The sequence below is a fragment of the Haemaphysalis longicornis genome, unplaced genomic scaffold (assembly GCF_048455015.1).
Source record: "Haemaphysalis longicornis isolate Haplotype H1 unplaced genomic scaffold, Haemaphysalis longicornis Haplotype H1 scaffold_4, whole genome shotgun sequence".
Lineage (NCBI taxonomy): Eukaryota > Metazoa > Arthropoda > Arachnida > Ixodida > Ixodidae > Haemaphysalis > Haemaphysalis longicornis.
In genome coordinates, this window is record NW_027526361.1 from 175,831,656 (window position 1) to 175,853,997 (window position 22,342).

The 22,342-nt window shown below is 47.1% G+C and overlaps 1 protein-coding gene across 2 annotated transcripts in view; it reads right to left on the reverse strand.

Annotated features, from left to right (window-relative positions):
• Window positions 1–459: 459 nt before the first annotated feature.
• The window catches only part of LOC144179519 (ATP-binding cassette sub-family G member 1-like), a 95,404-nt gene continuing 73,521 nt past the window's right edge, over window positions 460–22,342 (reverse strand). For both annotated transcript variants that reach the window (XM_077707907.1, XM_077707906.1), the window contains exons 8-13: window positions 21,319–21,458; window positions 17,127–17,228; window positions 16,183–16,351; window positions 6,030–6,130; window positions 3,552–3,707; window positions 460–1,088 (exon numbers count right to left, since the gene is read on the reverse strand). In XM_077707907.1, the coding sequence (XP_077564033.1) occupies window positions 744–1,088; window positions 3,552–3,707; window positions 6,030–6,130; window positions 16,183–16,351; window positions 17,127–17,228; window positions 21,319–21,458 (1,013 nt within the window). In that variant the 3' untranslated portion in view covers window positions 460–743. The remainder of the gene's footprint in view (window positions 1,089–3,551; window positions 3,708–6,029; window positions 6,131–16,182; window positions 16,352–17,126; window positions 17,229–21,318; window positions 21,459–22,342) is intronic.

Here is a 22,342-nt window from a genome sequence, read left to right on the forward strand (position 1 = left end):
TGATGAGTAGTCAGCTGCTGAAGATTGGCCTACTATGAAGCAGCCAATGACGGCAAATGTGATGAAAGGGCCCACACCCCGCGTTGATGTGCGCCAGTAGGGTATCAGGGTACAAGCCTCTTAAGAAGCTTGTTTCCAGTGCAACGTCTGTAGCGACTAGAGCAATAACTCCAGACACATTTCATGTCAGAAAATAAACCACAAAGCCTCAAGTTGGTGGACTGGCGCAGTACTCGTAAGCCAGGATTATATGTAGCGTGTGGCCCCAGACTGAGTCCCGTTCGAAGGTCACCCTTTAACTAGTCGTGTTTGTCGTGTGCCATTACGGTGCATACCGTTACGGTGCACATTTATAGCCGCAATATGCTTCAGCACAGTCTGAAGCATCAAAGTCCATCTTCTCATTCAAATGCGGCCTTTGAAACGGTACCAATGGCGCTTCGAATACCACAAGAGACGCACGTGACTGCCACTTTATTTTTGTTTTGTTACAAACCGCAGGATCCACACTACTAAAACACTGTTTTAAACTTGACGTAGCAACGCCCACAGAAGGACACACGTATCCAGCACTGCATGGGCGAATACTATTCTAGATTCCTGGCTCCTGAAGCTCACTCTATCCTCTATACAAAAAAAATTCAGCAAGCACAGGTCCCTACATGCATTCATCGAGAAAAACACGCCCGAAGCACAGCCAACCAAATGTACAAAGCTATGGAATTAGAGACCGGGGCACAGTGTCACTCCTTCCTGGACAACCGGTACTTGAGCAGTATAAAGGCTATCACCCTGCATATCAGCTCGTAGAGGAGCAGTGCGAGGCACATCACGTAGATCTTCTTGCCGGCGGTGCCGGTGACCTCTAGAAACTGTGCCGGATCCTCAAAGAGGCAGATGAACTCGTCGCATTTGAGAGGTGCGCGGCCGTAGCCGTATACGGAGAGGAGGAAGCCGTTGTAGGCGTAGTATATATACGACGCATCCGTCATCCAGCGGATATAGGGACTCAGCAGGTGCGCCGGCACGAAGAAACCGCAGAAGAAGAACGCCGGTGACACGGCCGGCAGCGCCATGAACACCGCCGTCTGCACATGGGCGAAAGTAGGAAGCAGAGAAACAAACAGCGGTAAAGTAAACTCCACTTCGGAGCCTATTTCGTCGCGTGTTCCAACCACGGTCGCGCTCAGGCAAGGAAAACTCTAAATTTTTTGATATCCCTTTTTTTGAGAGATAACAAAACAGCCCCTTCAGCCATGGTTGTCAGCCTTTCTACCACGAAAGCTGCTCGAGGGGACTTGTGCCGATAAACTTTCTTGGCAGCGGGGCCCTATGAAACTGGGCTGCCTATTCAATAAAAGATGACAGTTGATCTTTCGCCGAGAAAGTCGTCGAGCGTACGCAATGCAACGACGAATCACCAGTGTTAAAATAAGCCGTGAAGGCACTTGGGGATATATTACATTTTGGCATGAGAGTGCCATGTAAAATTATTTTCCCCATACTGCAAGCAGTGATTTTACAACAAGATTTAGTTCGACTGCGAAACCATTCACACATCATGCGGTACTTTAACAGGTTATAAACAATTTCATGCTGGTAGCTGATTTCTTAGGAATGTGCGACAAGTCTACAAACGTTCAAAACCCGTGAAAAATACAGTATTCTAAAACATTTAACGTGATTATGAACCGTGAATGCACAGCATCGCGCAGTAAGAAATCCCTCCACGTCCCTTTCTCTTCGAACGTTTCCAAGCCAACCATTCTTGGAAAGGTAGGCAGGAACACCGCCATTGCACGTTAGCGTTTCGCGACATCTCGAACGTTAATAATCACAGAAAATCGTTCTCGCCTTACACTGTCGCACACTCCATAATTGGATCGAAATGTCTGTCTGGGAAGCCCACTGATATTTCCCATAGGCATTACGAACAGGAAGTTGGGACAGTTGGTTAATGGATGCTCGGTACGTTATACGAGCACTGTAGGACGGAACGCAGAAAGAAGGAGACGGTACGAAAGCTAGACTTCAAGTCTTCAACAGTGAAAGTCTAGCGTTCGTCCCGTGTATTTATTTCTGTGCTCCGTCCTAGAGCGCCAGTGCAATGTACCCAGCTTTTCGTGCACATCCTTATGCTCCTTAATTCCTTCCCGCCACCCACCGCTAGTTTACGTTCGCGGCGTTCGGCTTCGCAAGCGGACTGCGGTTTCTTCGAGGCAGCTGATGGCACCAAGTTTGGAACGATATCTGCACGCCAGTGAACGCAACGCAATAACTACCTAGTCCCGGGACATCCATATTGAACTCCTCGATTACAACTAAAGGGGTAGTATTATGGCAGCCAACCCACAGTCTGAGGACACTCCTAGGTATTCTGGCGTTGACAGCACATTTCCCAACTATCAAGTTAAAGTGACAGGGAATGAAATTATCAAACGTCTGTTCGTGTCTGCATTACATGGACGGGCTCAAATAAACATATATTCCATTGTTTCACGACATTAAATCAGTGTTTAATTTACAAAGGTAGAAAGAATAACAAATACCATGCGACGGCTCTGGCGGCGGCAGCAACTGCCGCGGAAATGTGAAACTACCAGCACCGTTCTTTGACTGTAATTGGCTATTTAGAAGTTTTAAAAATTCCAGAATATGCACTCCCTGCGATTAGGTCAACGTTATGTTCGAGTTAACAAAAACTATATGTTCGGTTTATCAAAAACTTTAGTTATATTTAAATGAAGCATGTGTGCATGAATGTCTTTTTGTGTTTTTATCGAGTTGTCCGAATGAGTTTTGATATTGGTCTCCTGCTGTAGGCATAGCGCCCGAGCTCACCCTGCGTGGTCGCGCATTCTGGATATCTTAAAATCGGCGTGCTGCGCTTCTGTGATGTTGTCGACAGCAGAATGGGTCGTATAAGCCTGCCAGTGGCGCTTAGAGCGAGCAAGTACCGTCCCGTTCACAGCCAAACGACGAGCCAAGGCATACGCCGTGGCTGAACATCTTCTGCACCATCGCGTCGCTGAACTGCGAGGCGTTTCGCCCGCCCCTTCGGAGCTCGCCTCGCTTGTCTCCATGTCCTTACACGCACGTACACACCACGCCAGCACTTGTCCCGTGTTGTCCCTTAGTCTTAAGCTGCCTTTGCATTGTAAGTTTTCCATATCTCAGTACAAACTTGACCAAAAGCATATTCGTCTGTAAAAATGTGTGCATACGTGATGCATGCGCAGTAGGGGAGCCCAGGGTGAGATCGTTATAAACAATGAGTAGGCGAAGGCGGCCTGCCTCGTAAGCATAAATAGTGAGGGTGAATCATGGTTTCGATTTACATCCGCAGAGTCTACAGGAGGACCAAAGAGATAACGCAATGTGCAAAAGTTGTACAAGCGTAAAAAACGCACATGGCCGAAACCTCTTCATACCCATGCAGTGTCGTGCTATTAGGAGACCGTGTTTTTTTTTTAAAGTTCAGCACAATAATTTCATTGACACCTGGTGTTTCTCGGTAGCGCCACTTGTTCTTTTGTCACTGTTTCTATTACCTGCAGTTTCGTGACGGCCGAAACAATGAGGCCCATGGCCTGCGAGACGGAGCAGATCTGGACGCAGAAGAGGTAGAGCGCTGCCAGGCGCCACGCCTCCATAGGCTGCCCCGTCGGGTAATACACGATCGCAATCATCAGCCCGACCGGGATTACCTGGGTAGACACAATCAACAGGCGTTGACAAGAATGGTTCGTGCCGTCCGCTTTTCAATACAGCAATATCACAGGAATACCGCCCACTGCATAGAATATAATCACCTCAACAAGAACAACCTATTTACACGGGTGCCCGTGCAGTGTCCCCACGCCAATTTCTAAGTACAACGCTAAGTAGTCCAAACATCGGGAATTCTGAAAGGCCAACAACAAATAGTATATTTTTTATTCAATAACTTGTAAAACCCTACATTTCCATCAAATACCTCTTAAGCTCTACCTCACAACGCTCTTCGAGCTAGCTTAGCGCGTCGCATTTTCTTCCCTAGCACCCCCATAGTCCCAACCATGTAAGGCACTGCATTTGCACAAAAATGCATAACTGCCGGTTTTCACACATTTAATCGATATAAGTACAAAAAGGAAAAGCTCTGATCTGAAGCATAGCCGCGCGCATCCTGCCAAGAAGGGAATATGTATTCATTATTGCGAAGAAGGTCAGAAGGCCTGTTCGAGGCCTGTCGTGAGAAGGTCAGAACCACTGTGTCCTACGGCGGTCTTATGACGCCCAGATACAACGCACCCATGTCCTACAAAGTGCCCAGGTCTCACGATGGTGCTCCTGCTTCCTGCATCGGCTGTTTGCCCGCACTTTGCCCTCACCAGATTATATCGATGCCTCCCTCACGCCTTCAACGTCCTGCCCTCGTCTGTTCCTTAAACCACCGGTAGAGCTTCCATTTGTAAAACTACCGAATTTGTTCGATTGCTGGATTGACATTCAACTTATTAGTGTTAGGACTTTCTTCTTTACGTCATTTTCGCGACCCTAGCATTGCAACTACCTTATATTTTGTCTTTCTTGAGCCATTAGTCGTCTTCATCGCTTCGTAAAAATACCATTTCCATTGGTTACTACAGAACATTGTGTTTCTGTCTTTGACCCATAGCTCTTAGTTCCTTGTCTTTAGTCCCTATAGCATAACTTGTCCATTTGATTACAGCGTATGGTCTTGTCGATGGCTCTTTAACTGTGGTTGCTGCAAGGGAGGGTGAGGTTACATAGATATTGTGTTGCCCATGCGCCTCCGGAAACAGCTAAGTACTAGCCACTGGGCTTAAACATGAAAAAAAAAACTTCACCCGGCCTTTTCCCCAAAAGGAACTCGGTAGTTAGTTTTTCATTGGAACTTAAGTACCTGAATGCAAATAGCGTGTTACGTGCAAATCTGCTTGAGGGAAACGCTGTCCCTCGCAAGGCGAGAGGCTGCAATCGTATGCTGGTCCTTCTTTGTGACGAGGGCCATCTTGGTTCTTACTCTCTCGGCCTTTCCGTCCCTTTATTCTTCCTTCCTTCCTTCCTTTGTTCACTGCTGACTAATGTCGACAGCGGTAGCATCTTTTTCCGGATAAAACAAAATACCACGTAGAACAAAATTCGCGTTTCTGACGATTCAAAGGAGAGTCGGCTCTCAGCGGAATTCGTCAAAGATATTTTGATGACGCCTCCATGTGAGGGCCTATGATTAAAGCAAAATGCCGTGAGCAGAGAATGGAGTCCATACGGAAGGTCTCAAGAAAAATTTGCACTTGAGGCAGCCTACTGTGCACGTGCTAGACTTTCAGTCAAGAATATTGTTTTGGTTTAAAGGAGCACTGACACCAATTTTCGGCGTTAATATTATTGCACAGTTCGCTTCCTTCACTCAACATAATACCCTGGCTGAAATATGAGCGGCCTGCGACGCGAAGAACGTAGTTCAATTGGATCTCATTTATCGCGCCGACGGAGCAGCGCGCGGAGCGGCACTCATCAAATGGACATCAGCGTGACGTCAATCCAAGAGCGGAAAAGAAGTGACGCGACAGCGCTCGTCAAAAACTCGTGACGTCCCTTCACGCGCGCGACCCCACGAGCGGCGAGCGGGCGCAACACCCTCTCAAGCGGGCGCCGGTGACGTCCGCACAAAGCGGTGACGTCTGTCCGGGAGTCTGTCATATGCGCCGTTCGGGATGAAAGCGCGGGAATTTGAAACAAACGATTTCAGGCCGTTCAATGTAATTAACTATCGCGCGCTGAAGTATTTGAAGGGCTGTTTCGGGTTCGCCAGACCATTAAGCATCGATAAAAACAATAAAAGTGGAACATGAAATTTTCGTGTCAGTGCTCCTTTAAGGCCCACACTTGCAGCTACACTCAAAAATACTATTTACAGGAAAATGTGCCTGGACTATCCTAAAGCAGAGAGTTTGTGCCTTATCGAGTAAGCACCTCATTGTACCTAGCTAACCTCTTGTGGAACTTATTTTTTGACTCACCAAAAACGGAATCTCGCAGATGTAGTTGGCCAAGTAGTATACCTTGAGGCTGTACCAACAGTTTCGCTGTTCTCGTACCAACACTGAAATGTCGACAGGAACTGCGGAAACGCAAGAAAAATGACAACAGTCAGAAGTTACACTAGCGACTTTTGTCCCTATCGCCGTCTTTTATGCAAATATGTACTACTCGTTTGGACAAGCCCCAACAAGTTGAAAACTCGTCGTGATTGCAATAGTTTCAGAGCACTCATAAAAGATTTCGAGGTGGTTTCCTTTTCGAAGGACTTTAAGAGCGTAAATGATGACAGTAGGTGCATTCATAAAAATACAAACAAACAGAATGTTCCTTTGAGGTTGCTTATGTTTGTAATTTGGTGCCAGGGCAAATAGAGCCCAAGGCCGTACCAACAGAGAGTACGGATCTCGAAACAGAAGGGCATTTACTTACATACCTTCAAGAGACAGCGAAGCAATACATTGGTGGCTTGTGCACTGCGAGACATAAACATTGTCCCGCTTCTACAGGACAGTGCCTAGATAGTTTTCTAAACACAAGCCATCTGTGAATATTGCCACGAAAACAACCCGGCACTGCTCACCACCATGCCCATAACATCGGATGCTCTACTTGCACCAAGCAGGACAATCTCGGGCACATTGCGAGACCGGGTTGCAACTGGGACAACCGTTGGATGTGCCCCTCTGTACTTAGTAGGAACGAAGGGAGGACGGCAAGGGAGCAGCCCGCAGACCCTCGAACGCACGCACATGCTTAATTTTGGAGAAGCACCTCCAGGGATGTATTCCGATTCGAAAGAGTCTAGAGAGCCAATTTATTGGGCGGATCACTTAACCTATTCAAACAACTTGATGTGGCTAAGCTGAGTGGGGAGACAAAAGGTACAAATCTGAACCTTCTCATGATGTGACAAAGGCGATTCAATTAGTGTCTCTGGGACTTCACCTAAGGAAAAACAACCAGGACATTTTTACTGCCGACTTGCTTGGTTAGTTATTGTTTCCTCACTTGTTATATAGGTTTTTTTAGAGGCCGGTGTTGGTAAAAAAACGAGGGCTTCTTGTTCTGTATGAATTTTTTTGTCAGCACCTCAAAAAACACAATGTGTGCTCCTTACGCCCTCGGTAAAGTTTACTTCAAAATCCATGAAGTATCCGTAGGGCGGGCCTTACAAGAAAACAAACATCTTGACAGTGGAATTGCTCAGTATGAATATAAATCAACACGAACTACTCCGAATGAGCCAAAAAACAGAAAGGCGAACTGGGGCAAATAACAATTGACGAAAATTGTGAGGAACAATGAAGACCCCCGGCTGTGATGCTACACATCATGCTGCCATATAAAGTGATGACCTCAACGCCACCGTCCAAGGACAAGTAAGATGCATGGAGGAGGCCTGCCAGGTTGCAAGCGCCCTAATCACGCCACGACAGCTGGTGGAGGTGGACGCTCAAACCTCGAGACGCGAAGTGTCTCAGATATTTTGCGCGGGTTGAAACGCCAGTTATATCACGTTACCCCAGACGGATATGCTACCATAACGAATTCAGTGACAACGCCCTTGCTCACGAGGTTGCCCTTGGTGTGACTAAGGGAAATAACGACGATGCATGTGACCTAAGGTTGTCTGTGTGGCTTGCCTCAAGCCATACTGTGCTCGAGAAAGCACTTTTTTTCTTTTCTCACCTGCTTTTAGTTTCCACCCAGGCAATGTTTTTATATACTGGTAATGCTGTAAACCCTCTTTAGTGAATTCTTTTTCTATGGTTTCTTTCCAGCTTCTGGCCGCGCACAGCTATACTATACTGAGCCGAATGCGGTGTCCTTGGTTCCTTTTGACGTTAGGTCGCTTTGGTGTTGTTTCATATTTAAAGAATGACCCATGCTTATCCTTCACCTGGGCAGTTCTTGTTTAATCGACAATATTCTCGATGTTATCGGAAACGTGCACACCAAATGCCGTGGCACTCAATTCACCGGCATTACTTTGTTGTCTGCAGCCTGGGCGTTTCTACTTTGCATTTTATGTTCCGCACAGCGCACGTTTGCTGAAATAAACATTAATTATTACAAAAGCCTTCTGGCATTCCTGAATACCTTACACTATGAAACAAAGTGACTGCGAAGCTGACTTCCTTTTAACAAAACACGTTGCATCAGGGACGTACCCAAAGGGGGGGCCCGGGGGGCCTGGGCCCCCCCGAAATTTTTTGGGCCACACCCCCCTTTCCCGCGCCACCTCCCATCGTCCCTCGCACACATTCTAAAGCGACGCCATACAAATCCTGGGCTTGATAGCTATTTGAGGCGCTTTTTTTTTCGGAATGAGCCAAATCCACCTAAGGGGAATTTGAGGGGGAAAAAACGAAAGTTTGGAACCGGACCTAAATGCAGTGCTGTCAAAACTATTAAATTACATGTTTCACATGTCAGCTAGGGGAAATCTATAGCGACAAGTAATTAATAATTATGCGGAGAATTCGAGCAATATTAAGTTCAGATTTGGCTCGTACTCATTTGAAACAGACAAGTTGGTGCGGCATTCTTATGAAAACTTTAGAATCGACTTTCAAGAACGGTACGATACAGTTTCAAGCAAAAAAGGCAATAAACATGCAACAGAGCTTAAAAAACAGCTCTTTTCGAATGGCTCCGTAGAGTACTTTTTTGGACACGCCTGAAAACACTCATGAAGCTCTTCATTGCCTTGCCATAAATTTCCAAAACGCTTTACAAGAAGCCTGCCCAAATCATCTTCCATGGCTTGCCATGGCTTATAAGAGGCAGCTAATTTGTTAGGTACGTAAGTGGGAAGTATGGGAGTAATAACAATAATAATAACCAGATTTACCGCGTAAGGACGAGGGAGACGAGATAAAATGATAGTATCACACCTCTCAGTTTCATTTCGTTCACTTCCGCTTCCGTTCACGTTATCGTAGTCGTGTGTCGGCAGATCATTTGCCGATCTCCTCATTGCTGTCTGACCTCATGATAAGCCAGCTCTCAAAAGCAAAAAAAAATTGACGCAAAAACACACAAAACAGCCCGAAACGTAACACCAACGCTAAATCCCATTGGGCAAATGAATTTGGCTCATTTTGCTTCATGCCACAACAGGGTCTGGCTCATTTTCCACACGAAGTAAGATCTGCGTACACGTTTGCAGGGAATTATCTCAACTATTTTTTTGCCACATTTTTTTAGGGGAAACTTGGCGGGATTTTCTTGGCACTGCAGTTTTATCTGACTTAGTTTTGGTTTGTGGATTAGGTTCATTTCGAAAAAAAAAAGATGAATCATTTGGTGGTCAACGTGGGATTAAACAAAAAAAAACAGGCGAGGTATGTTTGCTCCGTTTACGCGGAAGCCAGTACCGCTGTACACTGGCTTCGCGCTCTGCTGCCGGCCTGCCACTTGCAATTCGCTGCACCCCCTTTACTCTGTTCATCTGCAATTGGTGCTTCGGTTCTCTCAGACAGCAGTAACTTACAGCTTGTTTCGCCAGGGTGGCGGTTTCAGCGGCTCGGGTCGCATATGTTTTGGTGGGGAAGAAAATGTTTGCCTTTGAACATTTAACAAATCCCTCCATCCTAGCGCACCGTGGTGTCGGCCGATACTATCGCCCATGCCTGGTGTTTGTGGCTCAACGAATTCCTTCCCTGAGCCTAACTCACAGCGCGTTTTTCACTAGTTTTCGTGGAAATGCTGCTTTTGTGTTTGTCGGTAAGATGGGTAAGAAGTCTTCTTGCCGCAGAGAAACCCGCTGTAGGGTTTCTCTACGCAATGCCTTCCAACGTCCGGCTCGCGCACGCGTGCAGCGTCTGCCGAACAAGCCAAGGCGACACAAGGGCTTGGAACCGGATGGCGACGAGCGGAGTGGCGCGAGGGGATGCTTGACCCCACCGTCCGGCGCCTCTAACATTACGCCCGCTTAGGGAAAGCTACCGTGGGAGTACAAAAGCCTTGTTCCACAGTCGGCGCGTCCGTCTGGACAAGAAGGATCGCTCAAAAATGAAGCGCAACAACGTTACCAAGCCCGGCGACGGCAGGGTGACAAAGTGAAGGCGCGCATCGCAGTTGTACGGCGGCAAGAGACACCGGCGGCATTCCTTTGGACAACTAAAGGCAGTGACAGCGGCACTGTTGATTGACAGCCATTGCGGTTAATGGCTGCTATGCACAACGGCGGTGTAGTGATGCCAGCGCCGGTGGACCCCATCGGGGCGATGACCCTCCTCCCTTCTCGCAGCTTTGCCGTGTCCCCCAAGCCGTCGGCGGAGTGGCAGCCCTTTGGGACGGCCTTGCCGGCGACCTTCTCCGCGGCTTTTGGGAAGACTCGTTTCCCCCCGACTTCCTGGGGCGGCGGACAGGGGGGAGCGGGGGTCAAAATCCTAATTGGTACGTGTGTTGCTGTGTGGAGGCTGCTTCGATTGCGACTGCATGCGCAATTTTGCAGAGTTTGTCCGGAGCTGCGGCCAAGAGCGGCCGCATGAAGACTTGCTCTCGTGGCAGTTTCTGGGCGCCAGAGCCCCACGAATTTCTCGCCAACCACGCGGCGGTTCGGCACCCATTTTGGCCCCCGGGCCCCCAGCAGGGATCATGCCGCTATACCCTTTTTGTGCGCTGCGTCACCTTTTATTTGTAATCCAGTTTTCATTATCATCTGTTATCTTATGTTCATGCTTCGTCGTCTCCTGTAAATAAGTGTAAATAGACTTTTTCTTCATTATCTACTTGCCTCGTCTCATCATCGGGTCCTTCACGACGACACCACCCACCTCATCAACGAACCAAACTTTACTGGCGGGTTTACGGACCCCGAGCTGCATTCCTATGAACAGACCTCGAGAACACCGGGCTTCAGCGGGGAAGGGCACGGAGTCTAAGTGGCCAATGGTCAACATGAGAAAGACGGGGTGCCGCGGGTGAACGGTGAAAATGAACCCGGGCCGGACATCTCGACGGACCACAACCAGACTTTTGGCCGAGAGAAATTTCGGCTTGAAAATTGGACTCCGAACTGTGTCTTTGTATTAGAGAGGTTATGAAACCCCGGGTACATATGATAGCTTAGTCTCGCGATGTAGGAATATCGTCAAGGTGTCGGCAGTGAACGACTTGTTTACTTCACCAACGGGCCGAACGAGAAGACAGATGAGCTCATTCCCGCCTTGCAGGACAAGCCACGCAGCGACGTCGAGGAAGCGACAAGGCTCTTTCCTGGATATAACAAGGTTCTTTACAAAACTGCCAGAGGTAAGCGCTGACGCGCTGACGCTTGCCACTGTTTTTTTATCTACATTTCCTGCAGTCCAGTGTGTCTCGATACTGCAATTTCCAAGGCCTGAATCATTGGTGCTTTGAATGGCAGACCGTTAAACGTCGAACTCGGAGGCTGTTTAGGGTAATAACACACGGAATTAGGCGTATGACATCTCCGATTTACCTAGAATTTTGTTTCTTTCCTTCATAACTAGGAGCTACGGGTTTTGTTTGGAGAAAAATATGGAAGCGCAAGAGGGTTTCCACGGAGATCTGAACTCTCGAGTGCCTATGACCTTCCATATCTGCCGACTTCGATTGTGTATAACGTGTGGGATGCTCCGGAAATGTATAGTTACTGTGCAGTACGCGTATTTATTCCCGTAAATATTGTAATTACGGCCGTTCTTTTTTTTTAATTTTGCAAACTTCGCGTAGGGATCTTTAACGTGAGCAGAAATCTTGAACATACGAGTGTTTTTGCTTTTCGACTCCATCACAAGGGCGGATACAATTAATTTCATTTCTCTATGCAGGCTTACGCGCATATATGGTAAACGCTGTGCGTTTATCGTGTTTGTACTAGTAACGGCGGGTACCCTCGCCCTCTCCCCTAATTTGCATAGAAAACGTACCTTGGGTTGGGCCCCCCCGGAAAAAAAATCCTGGGTACGTGCCTGCGTTGCATACAACCCACCGGAAACATAACGTACTTTTTGTTTGCCGCTCTTTGGCCTACACCTGTTGTGCCGTTAAACACCATTATCATTATCGACTTCGATGTCTTATGCTGCATTCACGCCGACATAATTTACTGAGACTAAATTGTAAACTATAATTAAAATGCATTTTGCAGTTATTCCTCCTGCACCTCCTGTGTGATAAGATAGGTCGTCGGTCGTCGCAAGCGGCCACCACCCAGACAAAATAAATGTTCTGCTGAGAAGAAAGAGAAAGATGGGCACGAGCAGAAAACACCAGTTGGATAAGCGGGGGACGAGAATAAGGCACGCTCACTGCCTCCCTCAGTTGTTCGAATGGCTAGCTGGAGGTCGCTCTCCGGGTTGCCTGGTCTTTGGTTCCCTTCTCCAAATGCTTCTTGAGATGGCACCCTGGAGCCACCGAGCATCACCTCTCCGCAGCAAAGGCGGATTCTGAGGAACAACGGCATCTACAAATTGTAGCCTCTTCTATGTGACAAGGTGACAGTTCATACACCACGCTTAGCATACCGTCGACACCTATCGTTCTGGTGCTTTCTACTTTTTTAGTTTTATTTTCTTTCGATTGATTGTTCTCCTCTTCGTGCCCTGTCGTAGGTTTGCCTCTTAAAACATTCTTTAGGCGATAAAGCAGTGCAAGTGGAGAAAAATTAAGAAAGATCATTTCGATTGCTGAGGAGGCGCCTGATTTCCGGTGGGCGACAAAGTTGTGTTGTCAAACTATATTAACTCCACTCGCGGAACCCTACCCACATCTCATGAGCTCCCTCCACGACCTTTACTATCCTCGCTGCTCCGTCCTCCTGACCCCTTTCGCTGAGGCTGCAATACATTAGGGACAACGAAAACCAGAAATCACGCCACAGACGTTTTCGCAGAAAAACGCTACATGCTGGTACAGTGTAAGTTGTTCCGCGACAAGCTAATTAACTGTTTATTCACTGTGTTGGCTGGCATCAAAAGCCGCACGGAACTAACCATAGCAATGTAAGCCTATAATCTTTTTTTATGTGCAAGCGTTCTATGTCTAGGGCAAATTATCCTCCCGAATTTATTTGGAACTAAGGAACAGATCTTTAACCATTGCATCAACAATCAGCTTTTCCTCCTCTTCTGCTTTGGACCTTGCCCTTCCGCTCTGCTGGCCATCTGCAAGACGGCCTTCTTAATTCCTGCAGGCATGACTTGCTCGGCTAACAGCATTCCTCGACCTACTAGTAAGCCCGTGAATTTCCCTTTGAGGTATGCCTTCCACAAGTAGCGAATAATCTTAGGGCGTTATGCGATTGGTGACGAATCCTGACGTGCAGAGCGAACAGACAAGTAAATGAGTATATCTTTGGATCATGTTTAAATATGGAAGTAGAGACAGCAAAAAATAAAGCGAAGGAAACTTCTTTTAATACTATAAAGGGTTAACAGCGCACAATTACAACGACACACAAGGAAGAGAAGACAGGACAAGCGCTGAACAACAACAGTAGTTCAGGGCTTGTCCTGTCTTCTCTTCCTTGTGTCGTCGTATTTGTGTGCTGTTAACCCTTTATGATGCTACACCAACTAGCCCACCAAGCCATCCTCGTGAACTTCTTTTCATACACTTGAAAATTGCACACTTCATTAGCAGAAGAAAGCGAGCTGAAAGAGAAGTTCAGTGGTAAAGTATGCATAATAACCAAAATGAATAAAGGTTCGCCACGCATCTCGCTGGCATTTCGTTGTCGATAGCGCAGCACCCTGCCATTGCACTTTACACACGCTTCATTTTACGACGCCGTTCAAAAGCCGCTAGTATGTACCAGCGTGTATACACGATTAGGCACAAAACAGGAAAATACCAAACAAAAGAATCCCCGTAAGCATTTATCAGGACGCGAGGAGCACTTGCGCCAAAGCCGGCGGAATCGTCACATTAGGCCGCTGTTCCATCGGGATGAAAAAAATGTTACAAAGGCGTCGCTCCTCGGTGCTTCAGTGACCATCGCAGTATAGCTGCAGGAAGCGAGCAAATCAGCGTGCTTGCGTGTAAAAAAGACGCGCATGCGCGCCGCGCTGGTCCCGTCAGCAGGCGCCAGGCCTCCAGAGTGCGCATCGGTGGCTTTTGCCACGCGCTGGCGGGGTCCAGAATATTAAAGGTTCACGGAAGTGATTTGTAAACATTGCGGGAATACTAGCGCAAATTGTAGTACGAAGACCATAGGCCATGTTTCGACCACTCTGAGCGCGTTTACGCGAATTTATTTAGCAGAAAAATCAATTCGAAAATGCTGTCTTCCTTTCTGCACCTTCGCCCATTTTCTGTGGCGTTTTCGTGTGACGTCAGGAAGAGATGTGCTGGCAATTGGCTGCGTTACTGCACGGTTCGCCGACCGTCCGACCGAGTCAGTTGGCCGAGTGTTTAGACCACCGGCCGCCGACGGGTCGTCGCAATTTGCTCGCTGAGTTGAAACTAAGCCACAGCACGTTTGTGAATGGAAGAATGTGCCTTTCTTTACTTTGTTAGTTTGTACACTGTATCAAGCTCCGAGTCCGGCTCGCTCCACACAAGCGCTGCAGAAGTGGACATGCGACGCTTCGCTGACTTTACGCTAGTAGGAAAATCTAAGGCCACTTGAAGGCGGGAAGAGGGTAAGCGAAGTCAATAAGGTACTAAGTAAATAAAATGAACTGAAACTTGTACCGTACAGCGCAAAACTAGGGAGCAGGAAGCACTTTTTGCGCTGGGTGAACAAGCACAGCGGTCAGCAACACGACCGCACATCTGCGAACGCTTTTCCGTCGAAGAAATGCAATTGGTAGACGCCAGATACTGTGGAAGTTTGGGGGACGCATACTGCACAAGCGCTATACAAGAAATAGTCACCTAAAGTAGTTGAAATGCTAAAATTAAATAAAAGTGTGAACTGTTTACACACGATATATCTTCTATATCCAACTTCGGCAGCGCTGGCTCGTGGCCAAGTGGTCTGAGGAGCTAGGATTATTGTTTTGCAAGTCGCAAGTTCGAATCCCCGAGGGTACGTGTTTTTTTTTTGTTTTTTTTTTCGTAAGTTGATTTTTTCGTTTTCGGCCGCTGTTTTCCAAATTGAGTTCACCATTTTTGGGCCGTAACGTTCACTGCTCCACGAGCGAGTTCGCAGAACGCGCGTAGACTGACAATGACGCACTAGCGAGTTCTTCTTGGCGCGCTGTTGCCACAAGCACTGACTGCTTGCGGGCAGTGGGCACAGGCCTGAATCAGCACACCCTTGGCCTGGTGTGAACACGCTTTTTACGATACAGGCATGAGTGAGGCAAGCTACGAAAAGCGCGTGGCATTTGAGCGTCTGCGGTGACGCGGAGGGCGTTCATACTGTTCATACACTGCGTAGGCCTCGGCTTGTGATTTCTACGATTCCAAGCCGTCCCGGGAGGCTTATCTTAGACATTTTACAGCCGACAACATGGCAGAAGCGCGGTACGGCGATTACTGAGATATTGATCGAGAATACCCATCGAACGATGCCGTCCGATGTCAGGCATGTTGTTTTACAGAACCGAAACTGAAACTTATTTGAATGCTAACCTTGGACATGGCCAATCACGGTGCCACCTCCTGCCGACGTCACACCCTTCAGTTGGTGCGGCCGCCACATCTAGACCTCGCATGCTAGTTTTTCTTCTTTCCCTCTTTATAAAATAATTAACGACTTATCAACCGGATAAACAATGAAAAGTGTGGTAAGTTGAGCCAGTCTACGCAGTGCAAGCAAAGCCGGGAGCTTGACAAATTCACTTCAGTGTCCCTTTAAGTCACCGCCTGTACAAGTAGTCGTTCTGTCGTACCGTCGTATCGCCAATACAGGTGCGCTGGTGAACCACCTTCACATAGTGAAATGATCGATGAATTTTTCACCCGAGCACTCCGAGAAGCTACCTCTACGTCAGAGACGTTTTGAACCGCCTGCATCTTTAAAAGCTGCGATTACCGCCACAGGCTTCTACGCATATCAGACGCATGCAGATACACGCATGCTACGTGACGTGTTCAGTTAGGGAAGCTGTCACAATGGCATAGTCAAAAACACCGATTTCCGGGCATTTAAACAGTCAATAACTGGGAAAGTGCGACGACACAGCGCGTTTAGCTTGACAGACTCACAGACTATGACGGCGGGAAGAATTGACTGGAAGACGCATATGCAGCACATGGAGAAGAACATGGTGGCGTTGTTGGTCACCGTGCTCGCCTTGTTGCCGATATTGTAGAAAAGAAGCACCAGCATCACGGCGAAGCCTACGTAGGCCACAAACCTCAGGGGCGTGGCCACCTGCGCCAGTTTGAAGAGAGATCGAGCAACTCCAGTTAATACATTATGGAAAGTGGAGGTCGCATGGGGCCGACAGAGGGGGCCGAGAGGCATTGGTTAAGATTTTATAATTGATGTAAAGTACAATGGCTTGTGATCTGCTCATGAAAACAGACATTTGCTCACCTTTCTCATTGGTCCTAAATTTGTACATTCATATGTAACTTTGTTTTCCCCTTATTGCACAGGCAACGTCTTCTGACACACGCGTTACTGATAGTATAAATATGTCGACTGACAGAGAGCAAATTCTTTTACTAATATTTACTCGAAGCTCTGAAAGAACATTTGCTGGAAGCTACTACATTTTAATAGTAAATTTTGTAATTTTCCTATAAACCTAAAGGATGAACATCAAAATGAAGGAGCGGCTGGGATGCTTGCGGTCGTATAGCCCGTGGCCAGTGCCTTGATAAAGCCAATCCGACTTCAACACCCGCACTTCTGTTCCATTGAGAAGGTAACAGCGACTTTGTTGGCATTCTCTTTCTCCTTGCTGTGGCTGCACGCTGTGTTGTGATCGCATTTTGCACAGCAGTGCTCCAGCATTATCCGCCAACGGGGTCATTTGAAATATCACGCGCAGGTTTGAAATGCCACATGGCAGGATATTTCGGTTTACATATTTTTTAAGTGTTGATTGACACACACCACTTAGGATACGAATCTCTTCTGGCGACACACACAGACCTCTTTTCATTTGTTCAAGATAAGAGGGTGCGACAGCCAGTCATACCTTGTTTCGGAAAACAGAGAGCCAGCACCTCTTCAGGAGCACGAGGAACTGGCGGAACTGATTGACGTCAAACGAGTACATTCGGTTGGCCTCGGCTCTTTGCTGTTGACCAACGAGAAACGAGAATAACATGCACGTATTTAATACGAAAGTCCACAATACTAGAAAACAATTACCTTCAGACACTGTGCTTGGGTCATTTTTAGCTTCTAGCCGGCTTTCCTGTCGATTACAGTACAGCTGTGAAATGCAAAGTTCTCTTTACTAAGACACTCTAAAAAACAATCAATTCGTGCTCTTGATTAGGCTGCAAGGTCTCTTTCTTATTGCGTTATGTTTTTGCACAAACTGGAGGTTTGTGGGATACCAAACTTAGTAAAGAACAAAGGTTATTGGCATCAACTATCACTCTGGCATGGCCAATCTATGATGGACAAATAAAGCTTGTATTCGAGGACCACCACTTGCGTCAATGAGAAGTTTAGGGGTGTGAAATCCTCGATATTGGCCAAAATCAAAGATTTCGTGAGGCAGTTGGTGACACAAGAGAAAGTTATGTCTTTCATGAATCCGTGCGACAATAACGTGTCGTCTGTAAGAACATTCCTGGTTGAATGGGCGATGTTTTAAATGCAAGATAACCTCCAGGAGCTACACTGGGCAGTGTTCGTGCAGGAGCTTGCAAAAGAATTCGGCGGTTAACGGCAGTGAGGGTGCAGCGAACGGGACTGGGAGTGTTTTAAGGATGGGAGAGGCTAAAACAGTTTCTTCTGGCACTGTTGGGAAAGTGCCAGGCGTGAATAGATGACGCCCATCATCTGGGCAGATCCTATGTAGAAACCTGGGGGTGAGGGGGTGGCGATATCTGACAGTTCCGGCCACATGGCAACGTCAGAGCAAATTTGCGGCTCTTCGCGTACACAAAACACTGCACTAAACATTATCTTTTCCTTTTATAGGTGGCGCTTCATTCAAGTAGCGAGCGCCTCGGTGACCAAGAAAACAATTGGGGCAGCTTCGCACTAGTGGTACGAAGACTGGGCAGGCAGCGAAGCTAGCGGCCCCACCTAGTCTATTCTTGCTTCGGCTAAGTTTATGCGTGGTTATGCTTGGAGAGTTGGCCAAGTTTGCTGCGTGGTTATGCTTGGTTACTCGGGGAAGGTTTCTGCATGGTGTCGTCGATAGCCTCCTAAAGATCAACGAACAATCGGTCATAAAAGCATGTCCAATTTACGCGAGCTCGCGGCTCCGGATCTTCCGCAACTCAATGGCGTTTTGGCGTTATTCGAGAATGGACCGAAGTCGCATCCGTTCTCGAATAGAGGCGCGGCGGCTTTCTCGCCCCGCTTCTTCTTCTTCGGGAGTGACGATCTTCTTCTGTGGCCCCGTCTCTCCCTTCGTCGGAGACCCGGCTGTTGCTACACAGATCGATTTCCGAATTTTTCGCTGAAAATTCTCCATCACTGGGCGGCCAGGACCGTTTTGTGAGCAGGCTTACACATCTCTCCCAAAGTGGACTGCGTTATCATGCGCTAGATCTGGCAGCAACCGGTCTCGCGAACCCGGCGTCTGTATTTCAGGGGCTAACGCACGCGAACTGGCGAGGAGAAGTGGACGCTAGAGATCCCGTCAGGAACGCTGGGCAGAGTGTTCCCGAAGGCCGAGCGGTGCCGACGGCGTCATAGGTCACCGAGGTTTTCTTGCGCACGTTCTCCGGGCCAACACCAGCGTAAGCAGCACCGCTGTTAGAAAGCTGAAGCGACCGTGCTATATGCACTACCGCTGCACCTGCCAGGATGAGGCTCGGATGGGGATGGATTCGCACACTCCACCACAGATGTTACGGGCAAGTTACTCTATTTACAACGCTATTTACAAGGTTGCAGACGTATGTGCCCGAGAAGAGCGGTCCAGGAGCACGCACAAGCATAGCCGAGTCCGAAGGTCGTCGCCCCGTGTTCTCCCTCTAGCTGCGTCAGCGTTAAGAAGCTATATATTTAAAAGAAGCTACATACAACCTACGTTCGCCCTAGGATTGAATACGCTTCATCAGTTTGAGACCCTGGCTGCGTAACACTATGTAATAAAATTGAAGCTGTGCAAAACCTCTCCGCAAGGTTCATACTTTCTCACTATCGCCGCACTTCCAGTGTTACTACCAGGAAATTCAGCCTTCACCTTGCTACTCTTGCCACTCGCCGGAAACTGTCTCGGCTTTGTCTGCTGCAGAAAGCGTATCACCACAACCCGCTGCTTCAATGACGTTGGCTAAAACCTCCGTTTCTCCTATCTCAACGACTCAACTATCATTACAAGGTTCATATTCCGCGCCAGAACACCGTAACATACTCGCATTCTTTTTTACTACAAACATGCCATGATTGAAACAACCTGCTTGCGTCATTAGTCACCATTACTAACCATAAAGCCTTGGGAGGCACTCAAAATTTCTATGCGTTGATTTGCTCAACGCATATTTTTTCCTTTAGATGTTTTTTGCTGTTGTTCGTGTTACCATTCACTTATGTATCGCAGAAATTTTATGCTAATTTCTTTTCGTCAGTGCTTTTTTGTGCATTTGGTTGTCATTATGGCATTTTTTGTCCCGGTGCTTCCTTGTTTGATTCTTTCTTGATACTTTCTCTGTTTTGTAAACATTGTGGTTTATATATTTGAGTGTTGAATTAATGTACCAAATGTGGTTTGCTTTTCATGTGCGCGTTTGTATTTTACTTGTCTCCTAAACCCACTCCCCTCTATAATGCTGTCTGCCCTGAGCAGGGCCGTAGCCAGAGGGGGGGGGGGTTGGGTGTTGAACCCCCGCCGAAATTTTTCAAAGGCAGTGCGAAACCGAAATTTAATGTTTCTTTTGCCAAAACTCCTCCCTCACGATAACCCATAGCCCCCTCCGGAAACAATTTCTGGCTACGGCCCTGGCCCTGAGGGTAATATAAATAAATAAAATAAATAATTCAGTCCAACAGCCTGATGCATGGCCAGCACAGATGGGGACACATAGCTGCTACGCTCAGTACAGAGCCCAACAGCCTCAGCACATTAATTAGAAGTTTACTGTGAACTACGTAGACCAAAATGTAAAAAGAAATCTGCGTAATATCGGAATTGTTTTAGCGGCTGTCATGTAATTTGTTTTGGGGTAGTTTCGACAAAGCAAGGGCTACAGCCATTTTTCACACTTCCCTAACCGTGTACTGCCTCCGTAGATGGCCATATATTTGCATTTTCATTATCAACTAATTATTCATGGAAAGTAAACGAAACATAGCGTAATCATAGTGTCGTCCTTGCGGCCAATTTCAGCATTATTTTTGAAGAAACATACAATAGAAATATACAGAGCATTCAATAGAAAGTTGGCATTGTCATCGAAGTTGTTAACGCTGTTGCCGTCGACGCAAGCAGTTTTGGTAAGACCTCAGCACATAAAAGCTCCGCTGTAACCAAAACACCTGTATCTGAAGGCCAGGAGCAGCAAAAAAGAATGACGGAATTAATTCCCTTGCACATTGCACATTGCACAACAAAATTATTTTTTTTTTAATTTATGTGATGTCCTCTGTACTGCATTCACAGTTTTTTGCTGAAACAAATGCAGATGTAAGCAGTAAAAGAAAATTTGGCCCCATCGTTCGACCCTGCATTACGAAAGCGCTTTCTCACACAACCAGAGAAAAAATACTCCAGCCTCATGCACAACAAAATTTTTTTTTTTTAATTTATGTGATGTCCTCTGTACTGCATTCACAGTTTTTTGCTGAAACAAATGCAGATGTAAGCAGTAAAAGAAAATTTGGCCCCATCGTTCGACCCTGCATTACGAAAGCGCTTTCTCACACAACCAGAGAAAAAATACTCCAGCCTCATGGACACTCATACCGGTGAAAAACAAAAACACATCAATGTTCAAGTAACTGTTGTATATCACTCTTTACAAATACGCGCACAGACCGTAAGCTACTGCTCTAGAATAGCGAAGCTGTGCAAACCATATTAAAATGGCGCTGTTAGTGATACTCTAAAATTACACAGTGGAACTGGAGGTCATGAAACATTGATAATTAGGTACAGACCTCGCCACTTCCACTTTTAAGAGACTGCAGTCCGAAAAACTACTTAGCGCTGGTTGAACCGCGCTGTTCAAAGCATCACGAAGGGAAGCTTACTAGCGTACCTCACTGGTCATGACTAGTCCGCCGTATTTTGTGCGCTCTCCTTCTTTGGTGCTGGTGCTGCCGTTGGGAACAGGAAGCTCGAACTCCGAGCACAGTCGGTCGCAATAGTCGCCGTACTCACCGGAAGCCACTTCCGATACTGCAGCAAAAACCACGCAGTTTGACAAGCGGAAATGTGCGTAAAACCATCGCCTCCTGTATAAGAAAACACGAGGGGCAACACCGTGCGACCTCATAGCTTGCTATGAAAGTTCGGCATATTCAATACCGTTAACATGGGGGAAGTGGGACAGACCAAAAATGCTAAATAGTTATGATAGATTTCGCGAACATCTCCACAATGGGGTAATAGCAAACATTGAGCACCTCGGTACACCGGGTAGAGATGGTGGTTGGTCCCCCACATTCGTAAATGCTCCGTAATTCGCATATGCAGCAACAAACTCCCACGGGACACCGCTGAAGCCTACGAGATCATTTCTCACGAAGACACATGCGCCAGCTGCACTTCTGTGCTGTTAACAAAGAAATCGCTTATGAATAGGCTTATCGCTCGTGAAGAACAGTTGTGTCTGAAAATGTGCCTCTCCCCTTTTCTCTTTTTCCAGATTTGTTACAACGGAATTCTGCCTACCAGTATTCTTTCGTGTAATAAATGACAGTTGTTAACACCCTGTCCCGTTCGCACGTGGCCTGCGTCTTTTCTTCGCGCTGTCCCAATAACAAAACAATACTTTCTATACGGATTTTGGGAAGCCCTGTTACAACGAGCCTTGGACTCGGCGCAGGCTTTCCTAGACATGGTAGGCTGACCAAATCCCCGTGAAAATACCCTCTTGCTCAAATAAATGTTTATTCCTACAGTTCTGGGGGCCGAAGCATTTCATTTATGTTATTTTAAAAGCCTCACCCTAATTTCTGTTCTGGGGATAATCGAGTGCCGATGAAGGTCTCCCAATGAGATCAGGCATTCAAATATTTTTTTTGAAGTGGGAACCACTGTAAAACGCTACACAGGGGGAG